This window comes from Pholcus phalangioides, unplaced genomic scaffold (assembly GCF_987345545.1).
Source record: "Pholcus phalangioides strain wild (caught in Gottingen) unplaced genomic scaffold, Ppha-v1.0 ptg000042l_1, whole genome shotgun sequence".
In the NCBI taxonomy this organism is placed as follows: Eukaryota; Metazoa; Arthropoda; class Arachnida; order Araneae; family Pholcidae; genus Pholcus; species Pholcus phalangioides.
The window spans coordinates 22,946,024-22,972,163 of NW_028301628.1; the positions used below are offsets into that span (position 1 = coordinate 22,946,024).

General features: G+C 35.4%; 1 protein-coding gene across 2 annotated transcripts in view; it reads left to right on the forward strand.

Annotated features, from left to right (window-relative positions):
* The window catches only part of LOC149064670 (teneurin-m-like), a 264,163-nt gene that overhangs the window by 167,423 nt on the left and 70,600 nt on the right, over positions 1-26,140 (forward strand). For both annotated transcript variants that reach the window (XM_089254773.1, XM_089254774.1), the window contains 8 exons: positions 8,757-8,820; positions 14,877-15,064; positions 15,154-15,246; positions 15,531-15,817; positions 17,959-18,070; positions 18,193-18,297; positions 20,001-20,195; positions 24,038-24,247. In XM_089254773.1, coding sequence (XP_089110899.1) covers positions 8,757-8,820; positions 14,877-15,064; positions 15,154-15,246; positions 15,531-15,817; positions 17,959-18,070; positions 18,193-18,297; positions 20,001-20,195; positions 24,038-24,247 — 1,254 coding nt within the window. The remainder of the gene's footprint in view (positions 1-8,756; positions 8,821-14,876; positions 15,065-15,153; positions 15,247-15,530; positions 15,818-17,958; positions 18,071-18,192; positions 18,298-20,000; positions 20,196-24,037; positions 24,248-26,140) is intronic.

The window sequence follows — 26,140 nt, forward strand, 5'->3', positions numbered from 1 at the left end:
TCTTTTCCACTCGGAAGGTATTTATGTGGGTGAGAAATATGTTTCTCCTTTCACTCAAAGGGTTACTTTAGTATATTTTTGGCGTCAGTGACAAAAAAAATTTAGCATGCGTTGAAAGTAAAAGTCATTTGTGACCCTAGGTGACCTTAAAAAGTTGTTTGTTTTGGCATTCGCAGTGCCTTCTAGTCCGTATAGATGGTGCACCGCCCTAACGTTTCTTGCGCCTGATTGAAAGAAAGTATAGTTCGACTTGCACCCACCAATATGCCCCCTTAATATACTTCTTCCTTAATATGTATTAATAAACTGTTAAGTTCGAAATGTGTTTAATCTTATCATTACTAAGCAATGGATAACATGTATAGTACACTATCATCCCTTTTACATTGGCGGTAGAGTTCTGATCACACTGTATTATGGCTGTGGCGTACCGTATTTAAATTAACTTTCATCCTGTATTATCATTACAAATTTCCAAACGGATAAGAATCTCATTAATACAACTGAACAAAAAAATCCAATACGTTTATTTATCTGGTAATTTGTTTTTTTCATTAAGAATGCATTGAATTCGATGGATAAATAGAAAAATACTGAAAATTCAGATTTTTTTAAAAACTTTTATTTGATTTACATTTTCGTGTCATTCATTAACTTTTTTGTGTTTGTTTACAGATACACAGTTTTATACAAATACATTTGTATAAAATTCAATCATAATGTTCAATCAATTCAATCGTTGTATGTAATTCAATCATTACACATCACTCACTTCACTTCTGAAATATAGATGGCGGCACTGAAAAATCAAACAACACGCTCTCAGACTGTTAGGTACACACACAGTTACACTTCCAGTACAACTCACTAGGTAGTAAATCGCCCATAGATGGTGATAGACCTGAGTTGTGCTCGGTTTGAAAGAAAAAAAAAAGAAAGTGGTTTAGATAGCTGTGCATTTGCTATATTCTGTATGTATTGTTTACAGTTTTTGTTAATTGCATTTTTAATTGGGTTGCTGTATTTTTGAAATATATGGTATCCATAATTTTATGGGCATCTTTTTCTCAGCCACCTCGTTGGGCATTTTGCCTGTTGTGGCGTTGTATTTGTATTTGTTTTGGAAGTACAAATACAGTTGGAATTATATATATATATATTTTTTTTTATTCAATTCCTTCAACTGTTTTTTTTTGGAACAGAAATAAATGTGAACAAAAGTGTGGGTACAGCATCGCCACACAGAGCAACAGGCCCACAAAGGGACAATTATTCAATTATTACACTTCACTCATACTTTGAAAAATTGACGCAAAGATTCCTTTACACAGATGGAGGGATGGTAGGCCCCCGGCCCAGGTTTTCAACCACTAGCTAAGACCTCTTCATTGAGACAGAGCTAAACATAGGCATGTAAGTGCTACTACTAGTACGTCTAGTACTGCAAGTTTTATTTTCAAGATGTGACGGTTTTTATGAGTGAATTCGATTTATGCCCTGTCGTTTATCAGGATTAGTTCCAGTTTTTCATTTGTATGACCTGGCAACCTATCCCAGGCCCCTGCCTCTTTCGAGGTAACGGAAGTAAGGTGCTTTGCATCAGTCCGGGGCTGTGAGCGGTTCTATCTATCTATCTATCCCAGGCCCCCGCCTGCCTAAGTGCAGTTCCGCAATGTAAATCCGTTATGAACCTGTGAATCAGTGAGATAAACTGTGATTTGGTGGCTTCTTTTCCATCGCGGAAAATTATAATAATAAGAATCTTGAACAATTTTAGATTTTTAATTAGTGACAAAATTCCTTTTGAATTTTCATATTTTTTTGAAAATTTCAGTTTTCCGAAAAAAAAGTGTATGGCTCCTGATATTTTTTGTGCAAATGAATAAATTTGTTTTTAAAAAAATTCTCAAGTAAGTAAATCCAGTGACAATATTTTACGGGCGTGTAAGACTTTGATTCGGGCATATGCAACATTGCCAAATAAAGGGCAATGTTGCTCTCAAGTCTCGTGGTTTTCTTATGTTTTTTTTTAAGTAAACTCATTCCATATTTCGAGCTCGCTTCGGCATTGTGCTTCTAAGCAACTCTTAAAACATTCCACTTTTACTTGTGCGATGGCCATGAAGTTTCTATAATTGCCAGCAGAATGACTCAAAGCCCAACAATAAATAACATTATTAAACTATTTAAATCTTTTAATCATATATAAATAAAGAGCGTTCCCTGAAGTGCAATATCCCATATTTTTTTGAAATATTGAAGTTAGTGTTTTGTCATGTAATAGCATTCGGGGTACCTCATTTTCTTAATGTAAGCCCTCAAACGTTTTCTGCCCTGCATATTCCAATGCTTGTCAATTAAAGGGCAAAGTTATATGTGTCCAGTCGGGCATGCTAATTCTTGTAGATATGTCCAGCCCAGGTGCTGAGAGATATGTATGGTCATCATAGCTATCATGAGGCAAGTATGGTCATCACAAATGCATGATAATGACTATTAAAACAGAACGAGAAAATAACAAATTAATCTTATTTGATGGTTATATGCATCCCCCTCCTTTTAATCTGATTCTTAAACCTTTTGGAACCAGCAACATCACGTGTCAAACTGTACCGCTTAAAAAGAAATACTATGGGATATGACTGAAGGCAAAACACGTATTGCGTGAATATATCTATTCAAACACTGTGTTGATTTTTTTTCTTCTGGCCGATCCCATTTCGATGGTTTACCGAAAAAGCTATACAAAAAAAAAGAAAAGAAAAAAGAGACGTGGGGAAAGACTACAGTTTTACTTTGGTTTTATGGTAAAACTGTCTCTCTTCCTCAGGAAATAATCCGTTTCTGGGGGACGATAGGAGTCATCCGATTCCTCAGGATCGTAGAAGGTTCGTATTATCGAAGAAGTCGAAGGGACGTGGGGGAAGGAGACAGAAGAACGAACGTCGGGAAGAATCTTAAGGCCTTAATTTCCATATAAATGCGTTTTCATCTCCCGAGCTCCCGGATATTGCTTGTTCAACCATTCTGCCAGAAAAGTGTTTGACGTCCTCCTATTACTGCTTCTGGTTGCTTACTAGGGATGATGCTTCTGTGTGTGTGTATGAGCGTAAGGTGTTTGGAGGTTTTTTGTCATCTCATCAATTTTTTTTTTTTTTTAACAGCATAGAAGTACTAAGAAACAGTGACAGTATTCCGGTTGATTATGTACATATTCGGGTACCATAGAGGGAAGAGGAATTTGCATCTTTGAATGGAGTTATAAGACTTATTTAAAAGTCGTGTATGAGATGCATGCAAAGTACTAAAAAAATGGATGTTTTCATCAACAAAACCCAAATGTGAATGTCATCTTATGATACATTCATGAAACTACAGAATGTTACGGGTAATCACTAAAAGAAAATCGAATTTGGCGAGTCAGTATTTATCTGGGATGGCATGCAATTCTAATAGTGTCTTCACATGGTTCATTACGTGTTTCACTGGAATTCATACTGGGCCGCCACTAGCAAGAAAACGATTCTCCTTATGCCAGAAACATAAATTTGCAAATTTCAAAAACTTGGACAATGAGGTTAGAATGTTTTACTCTACCCACATAATTCATCTGTTTTATTTTCTTTGAATGTTTTCTTACGTGTGTCTCAATAGGGATACACATTCGTGTTTCTAGAAAAAAGTTAAATTATTGACTCAACTATTTCATATACCCAAGAAGTGAAACTTTGCTCATTCATGTCTTTGGTATCAGGGGAACGAAATGTTCTTTTTCGTTTGGAGCGAGTATTCTTTTTCGTTCCTATATTCTACAGTAATTTTCTACCGACTTCCATAAATTTCAACGAAAAAATTCGGTTCCATCCTATTACTTTGTCTGGGACACCAGATCCGCCTAAATGATTTATCAGTTGTGTCCCCGGGTAGACTTATCATGGCATTGTCCTGTGATTTATATACCAGTTGAGATACCTTCAAGGATTTCAGTAGATAAAGGCTCCTACAGAAGCGCCTACATAGCATGGGAGCTCTGAGTAAGCAAAGGACCCAGTCAGGGGTATCATTATCATGACAATTTCTCCAAACTATTTCAATTCCTTTCGGAATTTCCTCAAGAAATATACCACAATTGCAATGATTTCTCATTCCGGGACAGCTGTTTAGTTGGGATTTAGACAAATACAAGGAGTGCACCGTAAAGGGAGCAAAGAAAAATAATTCTGCTTCGTGCAAATAAAGAGTGTCAAAACGCATACTACTGTTTTTAAAAAGTTCCGGGACTGATTTTATTATGGAAGAATGAATACAGATAAGATCTATTTATTTGGTGTTTGCTTCGAAGTAACTACCCCGTGCAATTATGCATTTTAGCCATAAAGGTGTAAATGCTGATTGAATTTTTTTTTTTTCAAATCCTCCAGTCTTTTTCACATAATTTATCGCTGCTGGCTGCACTTCTTCGGAACCTATGAATAGCTGCCCCTTAATCAATTTCTTTATCCGAAGAAAAGGGAAAGAGTCACAAGGGGCAAGATCGGGGTGGGGGGGAGAGAATAAGCTAGTTGTGAAATCATTTGGATGTGATGTTTTCACAAATAATTTGCCTCCAGGAAGGACCGGTGAGTCCCCTAAAGGCCTGCATGATTCGGTGAGACGCAAGCGACCAGATCTTTGGAAGGCCAAGTCGTGGGTGTTTCATCACGATAAAGCGCCGGCTCACAAGCCCGTCTTGGAGCCAATTTACCTGTCAAAACATTACATTCCGATACTTTCACAACCAGCTTATTCCGCTGATCTGACCCCATGCGACTTTTCCTTTTTTCTCGGATAAAGAATTTGCTTAGGGCGCAACGAATCTCAGGTTCTGAAAAAGTGAGAGTTTGTGAGGCACTAGAATTTGTGACAAAAAAAAAGAGAAAAATTTGTAATCCGTATTTACATATTTGTATGACCAGTGGCAGAAACCTATAATTGCATAGGGTAGGTACTTAAAAGGAAACACGAAATAAACAGGTTCTTTCTTCATTCACTCTTCCGTAATAAAGAAAGTTTCTGAACTTTTTGAACGCAGTAACATAGCCCAAAGTTGGTCACAAAAAAATGGATGCAAGCAGTTTAGTAACTACCGAGATCAGCAGATTATATCCTTATATCAGTCTGAAAAAAAGCGAGACCCACATGTGTTCAAACTAACCATCCTCTGGAGTGCAGCTTGAAAACTATAGCTCATTTATAGCGTCTAATAACACCTCACAAAAAACTCTTTAGATCTCAGTCCAACCTTGTGGTATATATAACTCATTCTTCTCAGCTGAATGAATGAATGAACGCCAGAACTTTGCCACTGGACTTATCCCTTCTCAGCTGCAGGAAGTTACCTACCATTTTAAAACGATGGGAAGGAAACGGTGTTCGATCTCATCCTTCTCTCCGTCCAATTGAAGTCGGTAGAAAATATAAGTAAACAACAAGATGAGAGTGTGTATATGAAAAACTTTTTCTTGACAGGGTTACAATATCACGCCTCGAAGGAAAGATAAAAACACCTTTACCGTAACAACTGAAAATCTCCCGCATAAGAAGTGTTAAGACATCGTGAGTACCGAATTGATCACAAGCATCGGACTCTCTAGGGACTACTGAACAACTGAAAATGCCGAGTCGGTAATCCAGTATCGCCAGTGTTCACAAAAAAAATAAAGTAAGACTGTGGTACACATCAAAACTTTGGCAACTCGAAATAATTATCATCACTTCTTGGCGAAAAACAAGGAGGTAAAAAACTTATCAGAATAAAACAACCAAATTATCCACTTTTCTTCTTTTAAACCTAGAAAAAAAACCACTTCAATTTGAAAATTCATTAATTTCGGAGATAGTCACGGAACTAAATAGCGTCAAAGAAAATCAACGAAATAGAACCAAAAAAAAAAAGAAAAGTGTGCATAATTAGAAGATAATGGAGGGAAAATAATTTCTTCACACACGGGATTCATTATCTTCTTTCATTTGCGGTTTTTCTTCACACAAGTCACACGTAACCTGAAGTTCTCTGATAGTTCGTTGTTTTTTTTTTTGTGGGGGGGGGGGGGTTTCTTCTTTTTTTTTTCATTATACTGTACACGAGATATATTTTCTAGTCTTTCAGTTTTACCCAACGTTGCGTAAACGAAAGAAAATGGAAGAAAAGGCCAATGGGAAGAGAGAAATTGTCTGTGTATGTGTTGGGACCTCTCTTTCTTTTTCTGGCACGAAAATCATTGCTGTCCCATGGGAGTGATGGCTTCTTTATACATATATATCCGCATTCCTTTCTTTTCTTTTTTGTTTTTTTTAGTTATTTTATCCAAAGGGCACGTCTTCGCTATGGGTTAGAAATGAAACGCAGAAAGATCTTGCCGACTCCACCGGGTAATTCCTTTTCAAAGAGCAGTTCTTCTTCTCCTTATTTCTTTTATTTATTTTTTATTTTTCTTCTGCTGTTTGGAGACGAATGATTTCCCATGGGCGATCCTCATACCGAAGCCATCGTCTCAACTTGTGTGTTTTTTTTTTGCCCCTTCTTCTACCTGTCTTATATCCAGAAAAATAAAAAGCAGCAAACAGTTTAAAAGTTTATGTCTTTCATCTTCCTTCTCCGAAATGTATACGCATATTCGGAGACCATCTGGGCTCGAAAAGGGTGCAATAACTTTATATCACCTGTCATCTGTATGGGAATGAAACGCTTAAATTTTGAAATTGTTTGGAATCAATTTAGTATCGGTTTAGTTGGTTTATGACGTTTTTTTTTTTGTTGATTGATAATTTCTGAAATTACGGAAAATTCCCTAATCTTCAGGTTGGTGATTTAAACAAAAATCGATGTGTAAACTGATCATAACTGAAGAACGGCTTTGAAAGGTATCTTATACACTGAGTGGTCACTTTACTACGGCCACCAGAAAGTTTTAAGCGAATTAGCTATTGCGTCTCACTGTTCCGTAATGTCTCGGGCACGTGAATATAATACTTAAACCAACACTTTCCAGTACAGATTCAGTGGTGCCGCATTTAAGTGCAGCGAGGGGTAAGATGCTTGCTCGTCTTCCACCATGAAGACTGCTGGAAGGTCCATTCAACCCATTGGCAAGGTGCTCAACCCAATAAAACTGATGCTGGCTTCTAGTCCGCAAGTTATCAAACCCATTTGCTCACCAATGAGGTTTTAAGTGAGATCACTCGCTCCGATGGATATTTTATATATCACAATAAGATTTTCATTTCGTTTTTTTTTTCCATTGTATCCTGTGTATATAATATGACAAGTGTAAGATAACAGATGGGGGGGGGGGGGGGCTCCCTCAATTGCTTTTAAAACATAACATGCCTCCATCCTAATATGTGTACATTCATCCGTCTTAACTAAACCCCGAAATTTTTCTCCAGCTCCCAATCCCATCTCGTCTGTAATCACCACAAAATTTGTTAATCGTGACAGTACCCAATTGTGTGGTGACATGACTAGAGCTGGTGTGCGATAAAGTAGCGCAGATTTGGTGGCGAATATTCTTATGGGACCGAAGAACAATTAAAAAAAAATTTTGATCAACCTTATATCATAAAAAGATGCAAATATTTGTAACATTCACAGAATATTTTACTTGTATTGCGCAATACTTCTATGCATTTACGTGAATATAACACGGCTATTCCCGAAGATACAAATCTTTTTCGTAAAAAATTTCTATTTTCCTCGCATGTTTTTTCTAATAACATGCGCAGTTTTCGGCCGATTTTCCCGAAAAATACAGAAAATAATTTGATACTATAGAATGCACGCTATAAAGAAATTCAAAGTGTAACAATTCAGTTTTCCATGAGATATGGACATTTTAGGACATGCGCAGGAAATATCAGTTCCATTTATTTTTAATTATTTACTTGCCAGAGATATATAGTGCAACTTATGTGAAAATTCCAGTTGAACGGCCCGAAAATTCAGAAAAAGATTTCGGTGACACAGTGAGTAATCATTTCAATTACTTGCGCTTAGAGTGACTGGCGGATAAAGGATTTTCCTCTAACCACTCTCAGCATGTAATTGAAATTATTATTAAGAGTACTTTCCAAAATCATTCTGCATTTTTGCGACATTCATCTATGTGTGTGTTTCTTATATAAGTTTTACTCGTCTCTGGCAAATCAAATTATGAAAACATAAAATGATATATAACTATTCCCTAGTTTTGTGCACGCAATGTCTGAGAGGGAAATCGGTATATTACCCTTATTATAGATATTTCGGTGTTATGTACATCAATTATTATTATAGAATTTTCGGGCAGACTAGCCGATGGTAAAGAAGTTGGGAGAAAAGATAAAGGCAACTCGACCATGGCCCACAAATCAAGTGTGTCGGCGTCATCTGATGTGGATGCGACCTCAAACCACATACAGTCGACGCTCGATATCACGATCCTCTTAGTCCCGTCCAAAAAGCACGTTATATTGGGAGGGTCGTTATATCGAAACTAAAATTACATGATCGCCATTCTATGCAAACATTTGGGACTTATTCTACCGGTCGGTGCAGTGGCATGGTCGCTATAACGTAAGGTCGTCGAAACGAGCGTTGACTGTATTGTAAAAATGAACTAAGCAGCACATTTACAGATGACTCAAATTGTTATTATCTACGAAGTATTTCTTTTTTCTTTCTTAGTGTACGTTACACGAATTTAGTAATAATGCATATGCGTATGTTTTCATTGCAGATTTACATGTCCCAGTTACATTTCCCTCCGCAGAAGAGGACCACATCAATCACAATTCTGAAAGGTAAATAAGATTCAATAACCATTCGATAATAATTTCACATTATGATATTATATCTTGAAAGTAATTTAAAAAAAACCAAATTAAGTATTAAATCTATTGTTTTTCCCTCTTTATCGTCATCTTTAGTTTCCCCAAAAAATACCATACAGCCAAGTGCCCATACTTGGGAGCGGCCTAACTTGGGGCCATTTCGGGCATTTTATTTTAATAAGCTGGTAACCCTGATGGTTGTTGCAGGTTACGTTTCAAACAGGCTATCGCCTTTGCTGCTGTTTTAACGTTTCGTGGTAGTTTCAGTAGTGTAGAACGTGTTTCCGTTAAGAAAATGTTTTTCACGTGTTTCGGTTAAGAAAATGTTTTTCACGTGTTTCCCTGATAATCGGTAATATTTTTTAATGAACTACTAAGGTTTGCATCACAATTAAGTATGGACACGAGAGGTTTCTCGCCTTAAGAATAATGTGAGGTAATATCTTCTTTATAAAATGCCGGTATCAATCGTTTTTTATCTTCTCTCATTAATAACAGCCATTTCCCGACTAAGACTTGATGCCCCCCCCCCCCCTCCACTCGAGTTTGGTCAAACAGATTTGGTATGTCAGCAAATAGAACACAAATGTTGTTTGTAAACACATCAAACTAAGGATATATGCACAATTTTAAATGAGAAATGTAATGTGAAATCCTCCACATGAAATATACAGTGAATACTCTTTTTGTTTTCTCATGTGAGCAAAATCATTGACAAAGCCATCAAAAACTATTTTTGAGTTATCTCAGTTTTCAATACACGATAAAGCTAACGCGATAACAGTTTATCTTGTAAAAGACTTACGCGAACTAAGGATTTTATCATTTTTAATTAAAAAAAAGGATCCTTATCTAGAACAGTTTGATATTGATGATGTCAATGATGATTCAATGCTGCCTCGACATTTGGAAACGTCTTTTCTAAACTTCTAGCGTTATTTAACATTTGTGGCATTGTGTCAGCAATCCAAGGATGAAAAATGTCGCATTTCGTCTGAAAAAAGTGTTTGTAAGATCAGATACATTTTTTCATTGCAAAAATACAGAATGCACAGGATTTTAGGTTGATCAAACAAACATTCTTGTCATCGTTTCAAAAAGTTTTTTTTCTTACTAATTTCGTCTGTTGCTTTTTTGAATGTGTGCTGTGACGTGTGATATTTTTTTACTAGAAAACTTACTCTGTGATTTTTTATAAAGGTTGTGACGTTAGGGTACCCGTGCTTAACTTGGTGCAAACGTCATTTTATTATTTTAGGTACTAAATGTACTACTAAAATTTTCGAGTTATTAATACAAAAAGGCTTAGACACCCTTCAGAATGTGTGGGGGGTATTTTTCTGCATTTTAACTTTCATTGAGGGATTGATTTTTCAATGTAAATTTCAAAATTGTCCAGAGTATATGTACTTGACTGTATCTATCCAATGGAATTTTCAAAAATCTCAAATTGCCATTCGTCTTACCAAAATATTCATATTTTCGTATTTCAAGTTTGTTGGAAAAATACCACTCATCAATTAAATGTAATATAACACACGATCATGTATTAGTGACACTGCAAATGCGTAAATATCATCCTCTAAGCCTTGTTGACTCAGCTGTGGAGTCACGTATAAGAATAAAACATGCATAGGAAAGACTTCGGGATATTGCATCTACAAGACATGCTAGTAAAGACAAGAAATAAAACGAGAAAAAAATACAAACTTGGCTTAGAAATACAGAGATAGGGAGAGAGAGAGAAGAAGAAGAGAAAATGCTCTACTCAGCTATTCTTTACTCTCAGCAGAGATCTCGAAATCTTTCACCCTAAGAACATCTTAGAAAAATAAGAAAATATTCAAAGGAAGCAAGAAAGAAAACAGATTTCGGTGTCCCGCTACCTGATGTTCGAAAAAGAAGCAAGGATAATAATAATAGTAATATATAAAAAAAAATACTGAAAGGAAAATCCGCAACCGCATGAATAACTTATAGAGAAGCTCAGAAATACACATAATCTCTTTCCTTTTTTCCTCTCTAAAACCAACACACACTGTACGTTTCTATATATACTAGGAGAGGAAAATGTTATTTATGAGGTTCCAAACTGTATTCGAGAATACGTAACTCTTTTATTTTCATTGCATCCGGTGTTATTATATATATATTATTTCTTTTATTTCCCGAATTATTCGTTTTCCAATAGTTTAATTTACTCCCATAAATATTAATTTTTTAAATACGTTCACTTAGATTTATAAATTAATAACAAACAGAATATAATTTAATTCATTTCGTCGATTCCCATCCCAGTGAGGATGTCTGATGGCTTGCAAATAGCTTAGGTACTCTTATAACCAGACCAGAATTGAATGTTTCCGTCGCTGCCCGGCGATTTACAGATTACCAGGGGTGGTATGTGAAGGGAAAAGACAAGTTTTTGTGATGTGTAAAGATGTATGTGCAAAGAATGGAAGAGCCAGGAGAGAGTATTGTTTGCAAATCTTTGCGAAATGAATGCTCATCGAGATAAAACACAACACAATTGAAGAACAAGGGGGAAATGTCATAAGGTAAATCACTGATAATATGCTACCCAAAAACCCCAAACATAAAATTTTACGTAATCGAGAGACACCAGAGATGTTTAAATCAATAAAAGATTAGTTCACTCGGCAGTACAGGTACTGTAGAACCGGCATTAGCCATGTAACCACAATGAAGACATACCATCTCTATTTTGTAATCACATCAAAAAAGATTGTTACATGAATTTGATGCATTATTTTTAACCTTAGCAATTGAAGATTTTAAAAATGAAAAATATATGATAACTAATGCTTATAAAACCTATCAACATATAAGATAGCCAAAAAATCCTGAGCACATTTTGAAAGATATTAACAAATAAACCCTAATTGATATAAAAAATGAGGTTTGAATTAAAATACTGATCATGGCTTAGAATTTTTTGATGAATTTTAAAAAAAGTTCACAAATTTCACTCACAGGTAGCACTGTAAAACGAAAACTCGACATACATAAGGGGCCGTTCAATTATTACTTCATCATCGATGGGGGGGGGGAAGAGGGGGTTTCCGATTTGCTGACTTTTCATGACAAGGAGGGGGGGGGTTTGGATAATGCTTACGTCAGCAACCACCCTTTATGAAAATATGAGTTAGGATTCAGAGGGGCAGAGCTGATGACGAAATTTTGCTGACAAAGGGGGGGGGGGGTCAAAAATGGCTAAAAATTTGCTTACGCAATACTTGAACGGCCCCTAAAACGCAATCCAGATAAATGCATAATTAATATTTATGAAAAAATTTGCGTTACATAAAACTCCATATTTCAACATGAGTATATTTTCACCTTTTCAGATTTTATCCGAGCTAAAAAGGGTGCTCATATTTAAATGTTATTGTTTTATGTAACGCAAATTTATCATAAAAATTAATTATACGCTGGTTTTTGTTGCATTTTTTTTTTTTTTTCGCTATGTCGGGTTTCTCGTTTTACAGTACCACCTGAGAGTGAAATTGGAACTTTTCTTAGTTTATCAGAAAACACACAATTCTATAAGTTATGATACGAATTACACTGCAAACCACACCTTTCTATGCCCGTTGGTTGATTTGTAATTAATTTTTAAAATGTATTCAAGACTTCTCGTTAATTGTATTTTCCACATATTTATAAACTGAATGTTTGTTCGTGAATTCCACATTCACGAACAAACATTTAGATTTCCCTTTGGAGTGATAAATTCAATCAGTTATGTTATGGATTATTATGGCTCAAGTTTATCGTAATTGTTTTTTTTTTGTAATAATAAAAAATTGCAAAATCATATGTGAGTATGTATGCGTGTGTCGTAGTAACAGATCATGCCACTTGAAATTTTTACTTAGAGAGTCTCATATCTTTTAACATGGTCAAACAGCCTGAAAAACTATACTCTAGCAGAAATATCATTAAAAATGTGATATATATATATGTAAATATAACTATGTATTTATTTCATTTCAATTTTTTCGCGTATCTCTGATATTGAATATGCTAAGATATGAAAATATAAATTTCTTCACCGTTCCACTACTTTTTTTGTAAATTTTCACACATTAAAGGGAAAAAAAAGTGTCATAAACACCTTGCAGAATTGCACACAATTTCTTTGTTTTTTTCCTCTCCGAAACCAACACTGTACCTCTTAAATATACTAGAATAAAATGTTAATTATGAGGTTCCAAACTGTATTCGAGAATACGTTATTCATATTGTTCTGTTATTACTTGCATTTAGTGAAAAATTTACAGTCAATCGTGAAATATTCGTCTTGCAGTAGTTTAATTTATTATCTTAAATATATATGAATTTTTTTTTTGTAAAATACTTTCATGTTATATGAGAGCTCCATGAAATTCTATCAAGATGGTTGGTTGATATAAATAAGACCTAATACAAGATATACGGAAGACTGGATGTTGTGAAGATATTTATTATTTAAGATGTTAAATTTTTAAGGAAGGAAAAAAACTCATCTCTGCCTCTACCGCGAGTCGAACCCGGGTCCCTCGATTGCCGGACGAGTGCTCTGACCACTAAGCTACAGAGGAGATAGACATTTTCCTTCGCTAGAGCGTATATATGTGCCGAACGGAACCGTGCAATGGACGGTGAACCGATCAGCCAATAGCTCATGAACGACGAGCCACCAGATGGCTATATATATGACATGAATGTCGCTCTTCACTTGCTAATACAAGATGTACGGAAGACTGGATGTTGTGAAGATATTTATTATTTAAGATGTTAAATTTTTAAGGAAGGAAAAAAACAACATTTAACATCTTAAATAATAAATATCTTCACAACATCCAGTCTTCCGTATATCTTGTATTAACAAGTGAAGAGCGACATTCATGTCATAAATAAGACCTGTTGATATATTTTTTTCACTGGATGTGAACTGAATGTTTAGGTTATGAGTGAGTGTGGTTTCAGATATGGAATATGTTTATGGAATATGGATATAGATTGTTATTCAATTAGTGATGTTGTGAAATTAGGGCCGAACTCTATCTTTAATAACCTTTTTTTCATAAATTTGAGATGTATATGGAAATACGTACAAATAATAAAAATGGCGGAATCTCACGCATGCGTGTGTTGTAGTTACTGATTATTCCACTAGGAAGTTACACTTAATGGTTTTCCATCACAGTGTACAACCATCATCAGTCTATATGAAATGTTTCGCTCATGGATACCCTTAGTCTGCGCGCCTTTGCGTAATGAGAGCGTCCTGAACGTTTTGACACGTAATTACAAAGAGTATATATGATATACGTGGAATTCAGCATTTCATTAGAAAAGACTTTAGCTCACACCGCATCATACAACGAACATTTAAAGAGGCACCATGCCTGTTAACATTATCAGAAAGCCACAACAATTATGCTATAGTAAAAATATCATTAAAATGTTATTTAAAATGCTGATTCATTTCAAGTTTTTTTACACATATTTTTAATTGTATGTGCTATGATGTGCCAGTGCTGTATTTTACATATCTTTAATACTTTTATTTTTCCAAAATTCTCAAAAATTAAGAAAAAATTATTCATTAACACATTGTGCACATTATGAAATAGTCTGAGATCAATTTAATTGAATAAAAACTAATTCAAAGTGAGAGAAACTGTTCAGTTCATAAAATGAGAAAATGAGGCAGAATATATTTGAGATTCATTCACTATTGTAAGCAATTATAATTCATGCAGGTTTATCAGCTGCAGTGATAATAGTGAAACTACGTTGTAAGTGGATGCAACTCCACTTCAAGGTGTGTTTTGGAATTAAGATAGTAACAAATTCACTGAAATAATCGAACGAGGTCACTAACCAACATTATGAACAACATTTTTTGTTGCTGCTTCTGCTGCTTTTGACTTCACTGACTGGCATGATGTTGGACATATGTAAATTTTTGTAGGTTATAATATATTTTTTAAAATTCAAAATTTTTTTGCTTGCAGGTATCACGTGGCCTATCCGTCTCCAACAAGTAGAGGCCCGATGCTCAGGAGGCCGATGTCCAATCAGTTTGCCCATTCACATTTCCAACTGAGGAAGTCCCAGTCGATGCAATGCAGTTGGAAATGCACAGCCGTCGCCTTCATTTTCGTAACCTTAGCCCTTATCACCGCTCTTGCCTTCTTCCTCAGTGAGTGACCGTTTTTTTAATTTTAATGTTATTCGCAAATTATTTTGATACGACCATAACACGCGTCTCTAATTGGATTTTAAATTCAGTTTTAGCGTCACCTACGTGGCAGCAAGACACAAATCATGCCTGTCCGTTATTAGAAGATATGGACCTGCTCATAGGGTCTCCTAAAGCAAAAGGTCAGTACGAAAGTATTCTACTCATTCAAGATTTATATTAGGAAGGGATTATACATTATAAAAGTTTTATTAAAACTCTTTCGTAAAATTTGGAAATGCTACTAATAAGCGTATCGGTTACATACAATATGCTTTTTGGTTGTTTTTCAAGTTTTGTAAAACATCTTTTATCAAACTTTTATAGCGTAATCCTGACCTTAGACACAATTTCAACTTAACATGCCATACATTAGCTTCCTGTATGATAATGCATTGCATCTATTTATGCTTTCTCCCGTATGCAGTCGAAGTTCCGTCATCGTCTTCGATACCGAGTACGCATCTATCGACGACGGTTGCGCATTCCGAAGTTGTGATCGGCAGGTTATACGAAGGAAGAGTCACTTCATATAGCCACTGGGTTGTACAGCTAAAGCAGAAGAGTTCATCTCTGACAAGGTTTAACTACACTCTCCCGGTTAGTGCAAGGCTCGGAGTATTCGCTAGGCGGAACAAATTGCCGACGCATACGAGATACAACTTCTTAGAAATTATATCCTCGGATGATGGCAGGAGCGTGCGCAGTAACAAGGTAACCTGCATCAACATTCCATCATTTCTTATTTAGTTAGTCTGTATGCTCAATATTATTTTCGATTCAAATAATTCTCTATAACCCATTGTCTGAAAGGATGGTCAACCCAGGGCCGGCGTCAGGCATGAGGCAACGAGGCGGCCGCCTAGGGCAGCATGATTACAGGGTCGTCATTTCTATGCCAGATTTATTATGATGGTGTTTACTTATGACCGTTAATTACTCTCTCAATTTTTTATCCATCGAAATAATTTTTAAGGATCAGCGTGATTGGATAAGTATGGGCAGGTTAATACAACCCTTTTCAGTGTTGAAATGCTATTCAATGCTTAGCTTTATTCATCTCAGCACATTTGATTTGGATTTTCAATAAATACATTTTTTCTTCGAATTTAGAATAAATATATTAATTTATTAATTTTCATGTTTTCTCATAAGTGTGCGCAAAAGAGAGCACATTTGTGACACTTGAATAAGTCAAAGAAATTATGATTGTGTGAAAGAAGAAATGTCCAAGAAATGCGTAGAACTAACTGTGAACACAGCACTTGAAGTTTGTATGGTAGGTGTACGCACTGAAAGATGTACATTAGTTCACGTGCCCTTTATATCTATTGTAGCATAATTAATATTTTGTTCTATTCCTATTTTCGCCATTCCTGCTAATTTTTCGCATACCCCTTTTTCTGATTCCCAACGGCTCGCATCTTCAGGGTTATGTATACAAGTATAAATAACAGGTCTACCGCAGGGTGGACCAGAAGGCTGGACCCGTTTTGAAGAAAAAAAAATTAAATACAAAAAATATATTAAAGACAAAGACAAGCTGCTGGAAGAACTTGAAGAAGGTTTCAAAACGTTTTTCTTTGTTTTTTTTAATTTATTTACTACAAAATTTCTACATGCGCACACCGTTGGTGACAGCAGGATGTCAAGGCTATATTAGCATTTCTTGCCATGTTATTTGCAGCATGGGTGTTACCAAAGAATGGAATTAAACATGGAAGTAACATGGATGGGAAGAAAAAAGAAACTTTTTTTTGAAAATTTTTTATTGACGTTATTACTTTACTTTTTTAATTGAGTTTGTGTAATTTTTTTTATTATTTTACATCTGTACTTTCATTAAACTATGAGTGGTCCAGAAGTCTGAACCTGTTAAATGCAACCGATCTGCATGCGAACTCTTCCCCTAGCCGCTAATTTTCTAATCCTTCCAAGTACACAACTTCATATTTTCTCAATGTAATTTTCATGTACAGTATTTCATGTACTTTTCCTCCTTTCCAGTAGTGATAGATGTAATTTCAAGCATACCCAATTTTGTAAGCAAGGTACCTCTTTTTTTTTGCAGCCCTTGCTTTTAACTGTACGCGTGTATTTTTGGATACTTTGATTATTCACATCATGTTGCCTCTTCCTGCCCGTCATACTCTTTCCCCGATAGGCCACCCAGGTCCATCATTTAGGTCATTTTAGTCTTTTGAAAATACACTAAAAATGGTGTATATACATATATATATACAAATATATATATACATACATTGAGTACATGTGGTTTGCCTCCCCCTGGAAAATGTTTGCCCCCCCTTCCTGGAAAAATTTGAAATGGCGGCCCTGAGGTCACCTATCGATTAGAAATTCTTCGGAATATGGACTAGGTCGCCGTTTCGGTTAGTAAGTAAGTCTGAACCTGTTTTGAAAAAGGAAAAGAAATAAAAAAAGTTGTTAAAAATTGAGAGATACTAAAAGCATTTGAAAGAGATTTCAAAGTTTTGTTTTACTTCTGTCCTTGCTTCCATGTTTGCTAATATCAATGCTACAAATAACATGAAAATGAATGAAATATCATGGCAATACAAATAACATGGCAACAAATGCTGCATACGATTGACATTCTGCTTGTCACCAAAGGTAAGCGTGTAGATATTTTGCAGTAAATAAGTAAGTAAAAATTGAAACCTTCTTTTTCAAAATGTTTTAGTCGTTTTGGCTCTCCCTTTAAGATATATACATTATATATATGTATAATTTTTTTTTCTAAACAGGTCCAGACTTCTTTACCACCCTGTATAATCACTACATTTATAGCATCCAACGCATAATTTTATTTATTTATTTTTTTGTTTCTTCCAAAGCATCTTTACAGTGCCGAATTCGTACAGTATTTAGAAAGAGGGTTGTGGTACATTTCAGCTTATAACGACGGTGATCAGAACTTAGAAGTAGCTTTCCTGATGCAGACTACAGGTAATGACTATCATACCAAGTTCTATATTCTAGTCGGATTTCTAGACTGTTTTAGTGTCGTATTCATTTGAAATACCCGTTACGTTTCGATACGAAAGAAATAATTTCGTACATAATTCTAGATGAGTCCAGCCTATCATGCGCTTATGACTGCCATGGCCACGGTAGATGTGCGATGGGAAAATGCATATGCAACTCGGATTACGCTGGAGAATCTTGCTCATACCGTAAGTATAACCCTAAAGCATATACATGGACAGTGGATCCCGCTTATAACGTTTATCAAAAACCGTCATGAAAAAGCGTTGTAAGTGGGAGAACGCTTGAAATGGGAAATATCGATGAGTGTGATAGAGACAGATCGGATCACGAAAATAAGTCGTACTAAGCGAAAAACGTTATAAGCGGGATCCATTGCCACTCTGGTAATGTGAAATTAAACTTCTATAACATTAGAAACTGAAATGATATTTATAGATATTGCTAACTCATCGTGCATCAGGGATTGACAAACCTCCAAAAATTTACACGCCTAACAGGGCATATAACTTAACGTAATAGATGCCCGAAGAGAAATATCGTCATTGGATGTGTATAGCTCTTATATGGCTCAGTGTTCCTCAACCTTTTTCTCGTTGTGGATCATTTAAATCAAGCGAAAATTCTCGCGAGCTGGCATAAATGAGAGAAATAATTTGAAAACAGGTGAGAGAGAAAAATTTCTTAACCTTCTATATTATATTTTCATACTTTGCTATTACTTATAATATATTCAAGAAACCTCTTTAAACTAGGACTTCTGCTGTCACCTATTGAATAAACCCAGAACTATCGGTTATTATTCTCAAAATCATATGGTTTTTGGTTTAATACCAATGTACAGAATGAAACTGAAAAACACGTGGTTTTATACTATAATTTCTATACTTGAAAAAAATTACGCGATCCCCACGTTATTCGCCCAGGAAATTTGTTAGCACATTACCAGGCGATAATTTTAAGTATTTTCAAAAATGATATAGCTACAAACGTAAAAAATATTTCAACCGGGTTTTTTTTTCGAAGCATGAAATTAGAGTATTATAACACTTTTTTTTTCATGTCCAACCAGTTTGAAAAACGGACCATTTATTTTTACTAATACCTGTTTTATATATACAGTATGCATATATATATATATATATATATAATATATATAACAGATAGTTTATACTTCATTTGACAGGTGGCAGCAAATTTTCCATATTTTTGTGATAGTTTCTTTTTGTAGAAGTTTCTTTCCATATACATGCAGTTTTCTAGAATTTTTATGTAGATTTATTGATGACCGCTCATGAACGCAGCTGTTATGCAAGACAACTTCCTCTCTTCACCTCTTAAGATCCTGGATAGTGTCGGGGAGCATCTTCTATTTATTCAACAAATGAAATAATTGCATACATTCCATGGAAACAATCCATCGGAAAACATTGATCACGATTTCAATAAAGATTTTTTTATCGTGCGATTTTACCTACATAATTTTTGTGTAGAAAAGAAGCGCGTAAAAATATTTTTTCTACAATTTTAGAATTAATCATAGAATTTTTGTCCCTTTTGGACACTTCTTATGCTGTATAACAAGATCTATGATATACAATATCTTTACGTATTACATTTACCATGAATAGCATTAGGATATGCTATTTCGTAACACTTGTAGGAACACATCCATCAACGTCGATAAAAAAAAAATTGGAGAAAATGTTCTCCTTTTTTTCATATGCCCAAAACGTAGAGCATGTGGTCGGGAAAAAAATGCATGCCCGGTTAATAATTTTCGCATGACCAGGGCTTGTCGGGCAATAAATTTGTGCAGCCCTGCCCGTGTAAACGTTTTTTTTTATAGTTGGCTACCTATAAATATATTTTTTTTTTTTTGCTCCCGCAGGTGTTTGCCCAGTACTTTGCAGCAACCGGGGCGAGTACATCGGAGGCGAATGTGTTTGCTCTGCTGGCTGGAAAGGCAAAGAATGTCAGCTGAGGGAATACGAATGCGAGAAGATCGATTGCAGCGGACACGGAGAATGCCACGAGGGAACTTGTCGATGCTTTCCTGGATACAAGGGACCTCACTGCGAAACAGGTATAATCCCAGTATCACTCACCTGAAGTTTCTTTCCATATACATGCATTTTTCAACTTCTAAACCCGAAAACCAGACAACAAGTACCTATAAAATATAAGTGAATACCAACACATTTCTTTTCAAATTTTCCGAAACCTGACTTCCGCATTTAAAAGTAACTACAGTTTTTTTTTTTTCAATAATGGTTCCAATAATATAATGAAATTCATTTTAGGGGTTCATATTCAGTCTACACCGCTTATTAAAAGCATCAGTAATGTTATCATTTGAATATTGTTATAACTTTTCCAAAAAACGGAACGGACAAATATGATAACATCGGAAAAAGTCGTTTGTAGTTATCACGACTTTGGATAATGTTATCTTTCTTTTCGTCTAAAGTTTGTTTTTTTTGCGCATTTTGAAGTCAAAGGTATAATCAAACTCATTATTTTCCTGAATAATACGTAGGAGGCTAGAAAAGGCTTTATATGCTCCCTCCCTCTCTTGTTGGCAAACATTTCCGTTGTCGGTAATCGGGTTCGTCGTATTCGTTGTGATACATGTACGCATGTACGTGTGGAGCTGCTAATGCAATGGCTTTCCTATGGTGAAGGCAAATGCATCCTAAAAAGAAAGACGCCTTTTCCCTTAGTTCTGGATCAGTTTCTTTCAGTTGACAGATTCAAATTTCTTTTTCCGAGAGGCATTTTGCAAGGGATCTATGAAATATATTGCACGAAGAAAAAAATTAATTCATGATATACATTAGGCAGCTGTATTCTAACGCCTCGCAATATATTATTGAAGAAAACATTCAGGATTTTAGCTTAAAGGAAATTTAGCTTGAGTTTTGGAATTTAAAAAAAAAAAAAAAGAAAACACGGAACGAGAGAGATTGAACATTTCGCAACCAATTATACAGTAAAGACAAATAGAGTTGTTCCGTTTTTTCAAATACCCGGTTTACCATAGGTCTCATTTGACCAAACAGGATATATATGGTCGCCGTACTTGTAAACGAAACGTTACCGGATATGGTTATAATTCGGTTAATACGATACCAATATCAACTACTGGCTGATACGAATGAAGGATTTAGGAAAGAGAGAAAATTCAACTGCTCTTGCGGGGAATCGAATCCAACTCCTCTCACTTTACGGGTGAGCGGCCTAGTTCACTTACTACAGAGGAAACGTTTCTCACTCTTCCCTTAGAGCTCGTGTGCGCTGAACGCAACAGTTCATGGATGGTGGGACTTAACTCTGGCCTAACTTAATTCACTTTTGCATCAGCCAGTTGTTGAAAAACCTTATGGGTAGCTAAGAGTGGCATCATCCTTGAGTTCAGTTATTGTTATCAGAAACCCCCGAGTCCCGATGTGATTACATTTATTGGCGTAGACTTTTTTTTTTCAAACCGAGCACAACTCAGGTCTATTGCCATAGGCAATTTACTACCTAGTGAGTTGTGCCGGAAGTGTAAGTGCGTGTACCTAACAGTCTGAGTGCGTATCTAGTGTTGTGTATGATTTTTCAGTGCTGCCAGCCCTATTGGTGACACAGTGGCTTTCTTACTGCGAATGCGAGTCGGTCTTTCGTTCGAACTTTTCTTTCCGCAGACATTAGCGAACAGTATTTAAGATTGTTTTATATTGATGAGGCAAACAATTCCCGAAACTAATGAAATTCTGGGGTATGACGAATCAAAAATAATTGAATAATTCCGCAATAGATGAATATTTAGAATTGAGGGTATAAAAGACTCCAGAATTGATGCAAACTCAGATTCAAGGAAAATAATCATCCCGGGATCGATGGCAATTCAGAATCAATGAAAGAAATAATTCCGGAATAGTGATGAAAGTTCAGAAATAATTCCGGAATAGTGATGAAAATTCAGAATTAATGCAAAGAATAATTAAAGAATTAGGGTGAAAGCCTCCTATAATAATGAGACACTTCACAAAGAGCACCGGCAGGTGTAACAGCACCTGTCGCACATTCCTAAGAGCGGCTCTGGCATGCATCAATTCGTTAAGGTCATTGTACGGTAAAGTAGTGACAGTTCCAATCTATGTGGACAAGTGGTTTGATAATACATATTGGAAAGAAATATGCAATTCGGTATTATTTTAGCAACATAATAAATATGAATTGGTAAATATAGCAATACGATAAATAACAAGCAAGGATATCGATTTATTGTGATTAATATCTCCTATTATACTTCGTATGACTTTTGAGCGTGACGTGCTTGAACTTCCACTTGACTGCAATGAAAGAGAAACGGATTGTATTTTTCGAGGATAACAGCAATCAATGATCATAACGTGATCGAGTGTGTATATGTGTGTGTGTGTGTACATATAGCGCATAAAACGGCTTTGTAGCGAAACAAATAATATGTGTGTGTGCACTGCACATTTGATTCGGATGATACCTCCAATGCAGAGCTTATTACGGGCAATTCCGAAGAAAAAGATTCACTGCTGTTATTACCTCCGAAAAGAAGAGGATCATTAATTTTTATCTTGCGCCCGAATTTTCCCCCGCGATGTGCATGGCTTACCTTTGAAATTGATTTATGGATCCACCAGAGTCAGCCACGAGATAATCGCGATCGAATATTTTCGCCGGCCCGCATTTTCGGTCGCGCTCTGGGATATTATATCCGAATGCACAGAATTTTCGCCTTCATATAGCTGGACAAAATACCCCCGCCCCTTCCTCTCTCCTTCCAGGTTAATATGATGTATCATTTTCACTGGGAGAGAAATCCACGTACCGTATTGATTCTCTGTAGTTGATTATAGACTAAACAATGACCTTCTCACAAAGTTGAAGAATTGATTTGTGTGATTTGATTTTGCATAGGGTTACGTATAAAGAATCGAATATTAATATTAACATTCTATTTTCATTGTTATTTTTTAATTAACCACGATCTGAAATGATACGTACGGGGAAGTCGCTAAGCCACATTTTACTGGCGAACCGTAGATCCTAGACAGTTACAAAATGTATCCAGATAACGTGAAGACTTCAGATACGTTATTGGTATTGCAAGGGGCACCGTTTAATAAAGGACCTTATTCAAGACCGTTTAATACCAGACGCTAACTAAACAGACCGTTTAATACCAGACGCTAACTAAACAGACCGTTTAATACCAGACGCTAACTAAACAGACCGTTTAATACCAGACGCTAACTAAACAGACCGTTTAGTTTGCTTTCCAGCTAGAAGCTGTTAAAGTAAACAATCTGTAATGATAGGAAAATATACTCATTTTTATCTGACGAGTTTTACATCGATAAAACATCTATCGTTATGTTGTTTTGCGTAAACATCGATGACTCATACCAGTCACCAACCAGAAGAAATAAGATTGATGCAGTACATCAGTACAACTTAAATTAAACCTATGTTGAAGGCTGTTTTTTTTAATTTGATATTATAATAAACGTTTTTATAGCTAACTATGTACTTTTATTGATGTACAACTTGACGCTTTACATCCCCCCATGAGAATATTTTCTATTATAAACCGGACTTACGTTAAAAAGGACAATATTTAACCTCTATTAGTCCTTCATTATGTTCTACTATAATTATAACATAAATCCAGCAAATATCAGCATGTAAAATTATTTGCGCTATTTTTCGGGACACACGAACACCTTCTGAGTCGGCTTGTCTCTGGATTTCTACGTGTAGGATATTATTTTGGCTGTTCTCATTATGAGAGAGGTTTAAATGCATTTCAGTGAAATTGATGCTTACGGTCAACAAAAGTCAGACACAGTAATCAGTGATACACGCATAATCATTGTTAATTGATGTGTTGTTCCATTGCAGTTGATTGTCTAGACCCAGACTGTACGGAACACGGTGTTTGCGTTAGCGGCCAGTGCATATGTAGAAAAGGCTGGAAAGGACACGATTGCGGCGAACCGGACACAGATGCTCTGAGATGTCTTCCTGATTGCTCTGGTCACGGACAATTTGACTTGGAGCAACAGCGATGCGTTTGCGACGAGGACTGGACAGGAACTGATTGCTCCCAAGGTTAGTACGAGTAGAAACCTCTATGTGAGATTATTTGTTCCTTCACTTCGAATAGTGTCTGGAACTACTGGTATTGAAGTAATAACGTAAAACACAAACTAAAATATTCTGTGAGTGTTGAAATTAAATAGAAACTCCATCAAATTTACATAATTTGTTACAGCTGTTCTCAAATCAAGGACGGGAGGTAGCTGTTGATTGAAATGAAGTCTACGCACCCGTCATTAATTTTACACGAAGAAAATAAGGCAAAATAACGAACGAAAAATAAACAACGTTTGAAACGGCTTGCGGATTTTTGATAAGATTTTTCATTGCACACGATTGAGAAAAGAATGAGGGATGGAAAACATTCATCTTAATATGATTTGATATGACAACTGATAGCCAGATATTCTTTCAGAGAAACTTCGTCTGCACCTGAATATTTGTATGAGGTATTAAAGTTTAATCCTACAGCGCGTGGGTGAAAATTCTGATTCGACATTATTATACAAGGCAATACATTTTTCTTTTTTAGTTATTTTTTTTCATCCAAAAGACACTGAATTAAACTTATCCATATCTTTGTTCGTTTAAGTTGCGTTCTTTGCGCCTCTTACCTGCTTGCATTGTAAACTGTGAGTCCGTAACATGGTGGCCGAAAATTACTTTACCATTTATTTTCTAACTACCTTTGAGAAATTTTTTAAATGCACCATTTCTGGCAGCCAGAATGAACTTTCAATACTATCAGGTATAGCTCTGAGTGATATTCTGGGAAAATTATCGTTTTCTTATTCTCAAATATATTTCCTTTTTTTCCCCGAAACAAATTTTATTCTGAAATGAATTTTCTTTTCCATTCCGAAATAACTTTTCTTCTTATTCTGAAATAAGAAATTTTTAGTTTTCTTTTTTCTGAAATTATTCTTCGAATTTTTTTTTTTTCAGTCTAAATTAAATTTCTCTTTTTATTCGAAATAACCTACCTTTTCCTCATTTTGAAATGGGATTCGATTTTTTTATTCTGAAATAAATAAATATTTCTTCGAAATGTTCATTATTCTGAGAAATGCAATTTATTTTTTCTCATAGTTTTCTACTGATAATTTATTTTCAGCCCGCACCCGAAGAGAGCATTTTTGAGGGCGCGAGATAGAAAAGAAAATTTCAAAATGTTTACTAATTATTCAAGAAAATTTAAATGATGATAAAAATTGAGTTTTGGCTATTCTTAAAAGAACATGAACTATACAGACATTTTGGCACATTATCTCTCAACTTTCGCTTGTGAAAATGCATCACATGAAATTCACGTTACATCAATTTCTTTTTCGGTTAGCGTTTGTCCTTGTTTTATATTCCGATTGCGAAAAAACAAAATTAATATACAGATTATTTCGTGGTACATAATTGTACCTCGTGTTATAAGCATGCTGTGCTTAGATTTGATACTGTCGTGGACATGAGTGAGTCTTCAGAGTGTAAATGCAGTACGCCAGGAAATAAAATCCTGATTTTTTATATACGTCCAACGTTTATATACGTTACAGGAAAAAAAAGATAAAGTTGTTGTTTTGATTCGTTTGTGGCCAACAAGAAAGAACCGATGTTTCTAAGTGTGATATTCACTCAGACATTTTTGAATTCAAAAATTAAAAAAGTGTAAAATTATCCGTTAGTTTAGGCTGTTCTTACCCAACTTTTCTATAATTTTTTAATTCAAATACATCAGAGAATTTGAATATGAAATAAAGGCGAATTTTTTTTTTGTTAACCTCAGAAGAGACAGGACATTAATTTTGTTATTGGGTATTTTTAAGGTGGGGGTGTTCATATAAATATATCTGAAATTTTTATTTTGTTACATACTATTTTCACTGGTACAGAGCAATTTTCTAACATATTTTT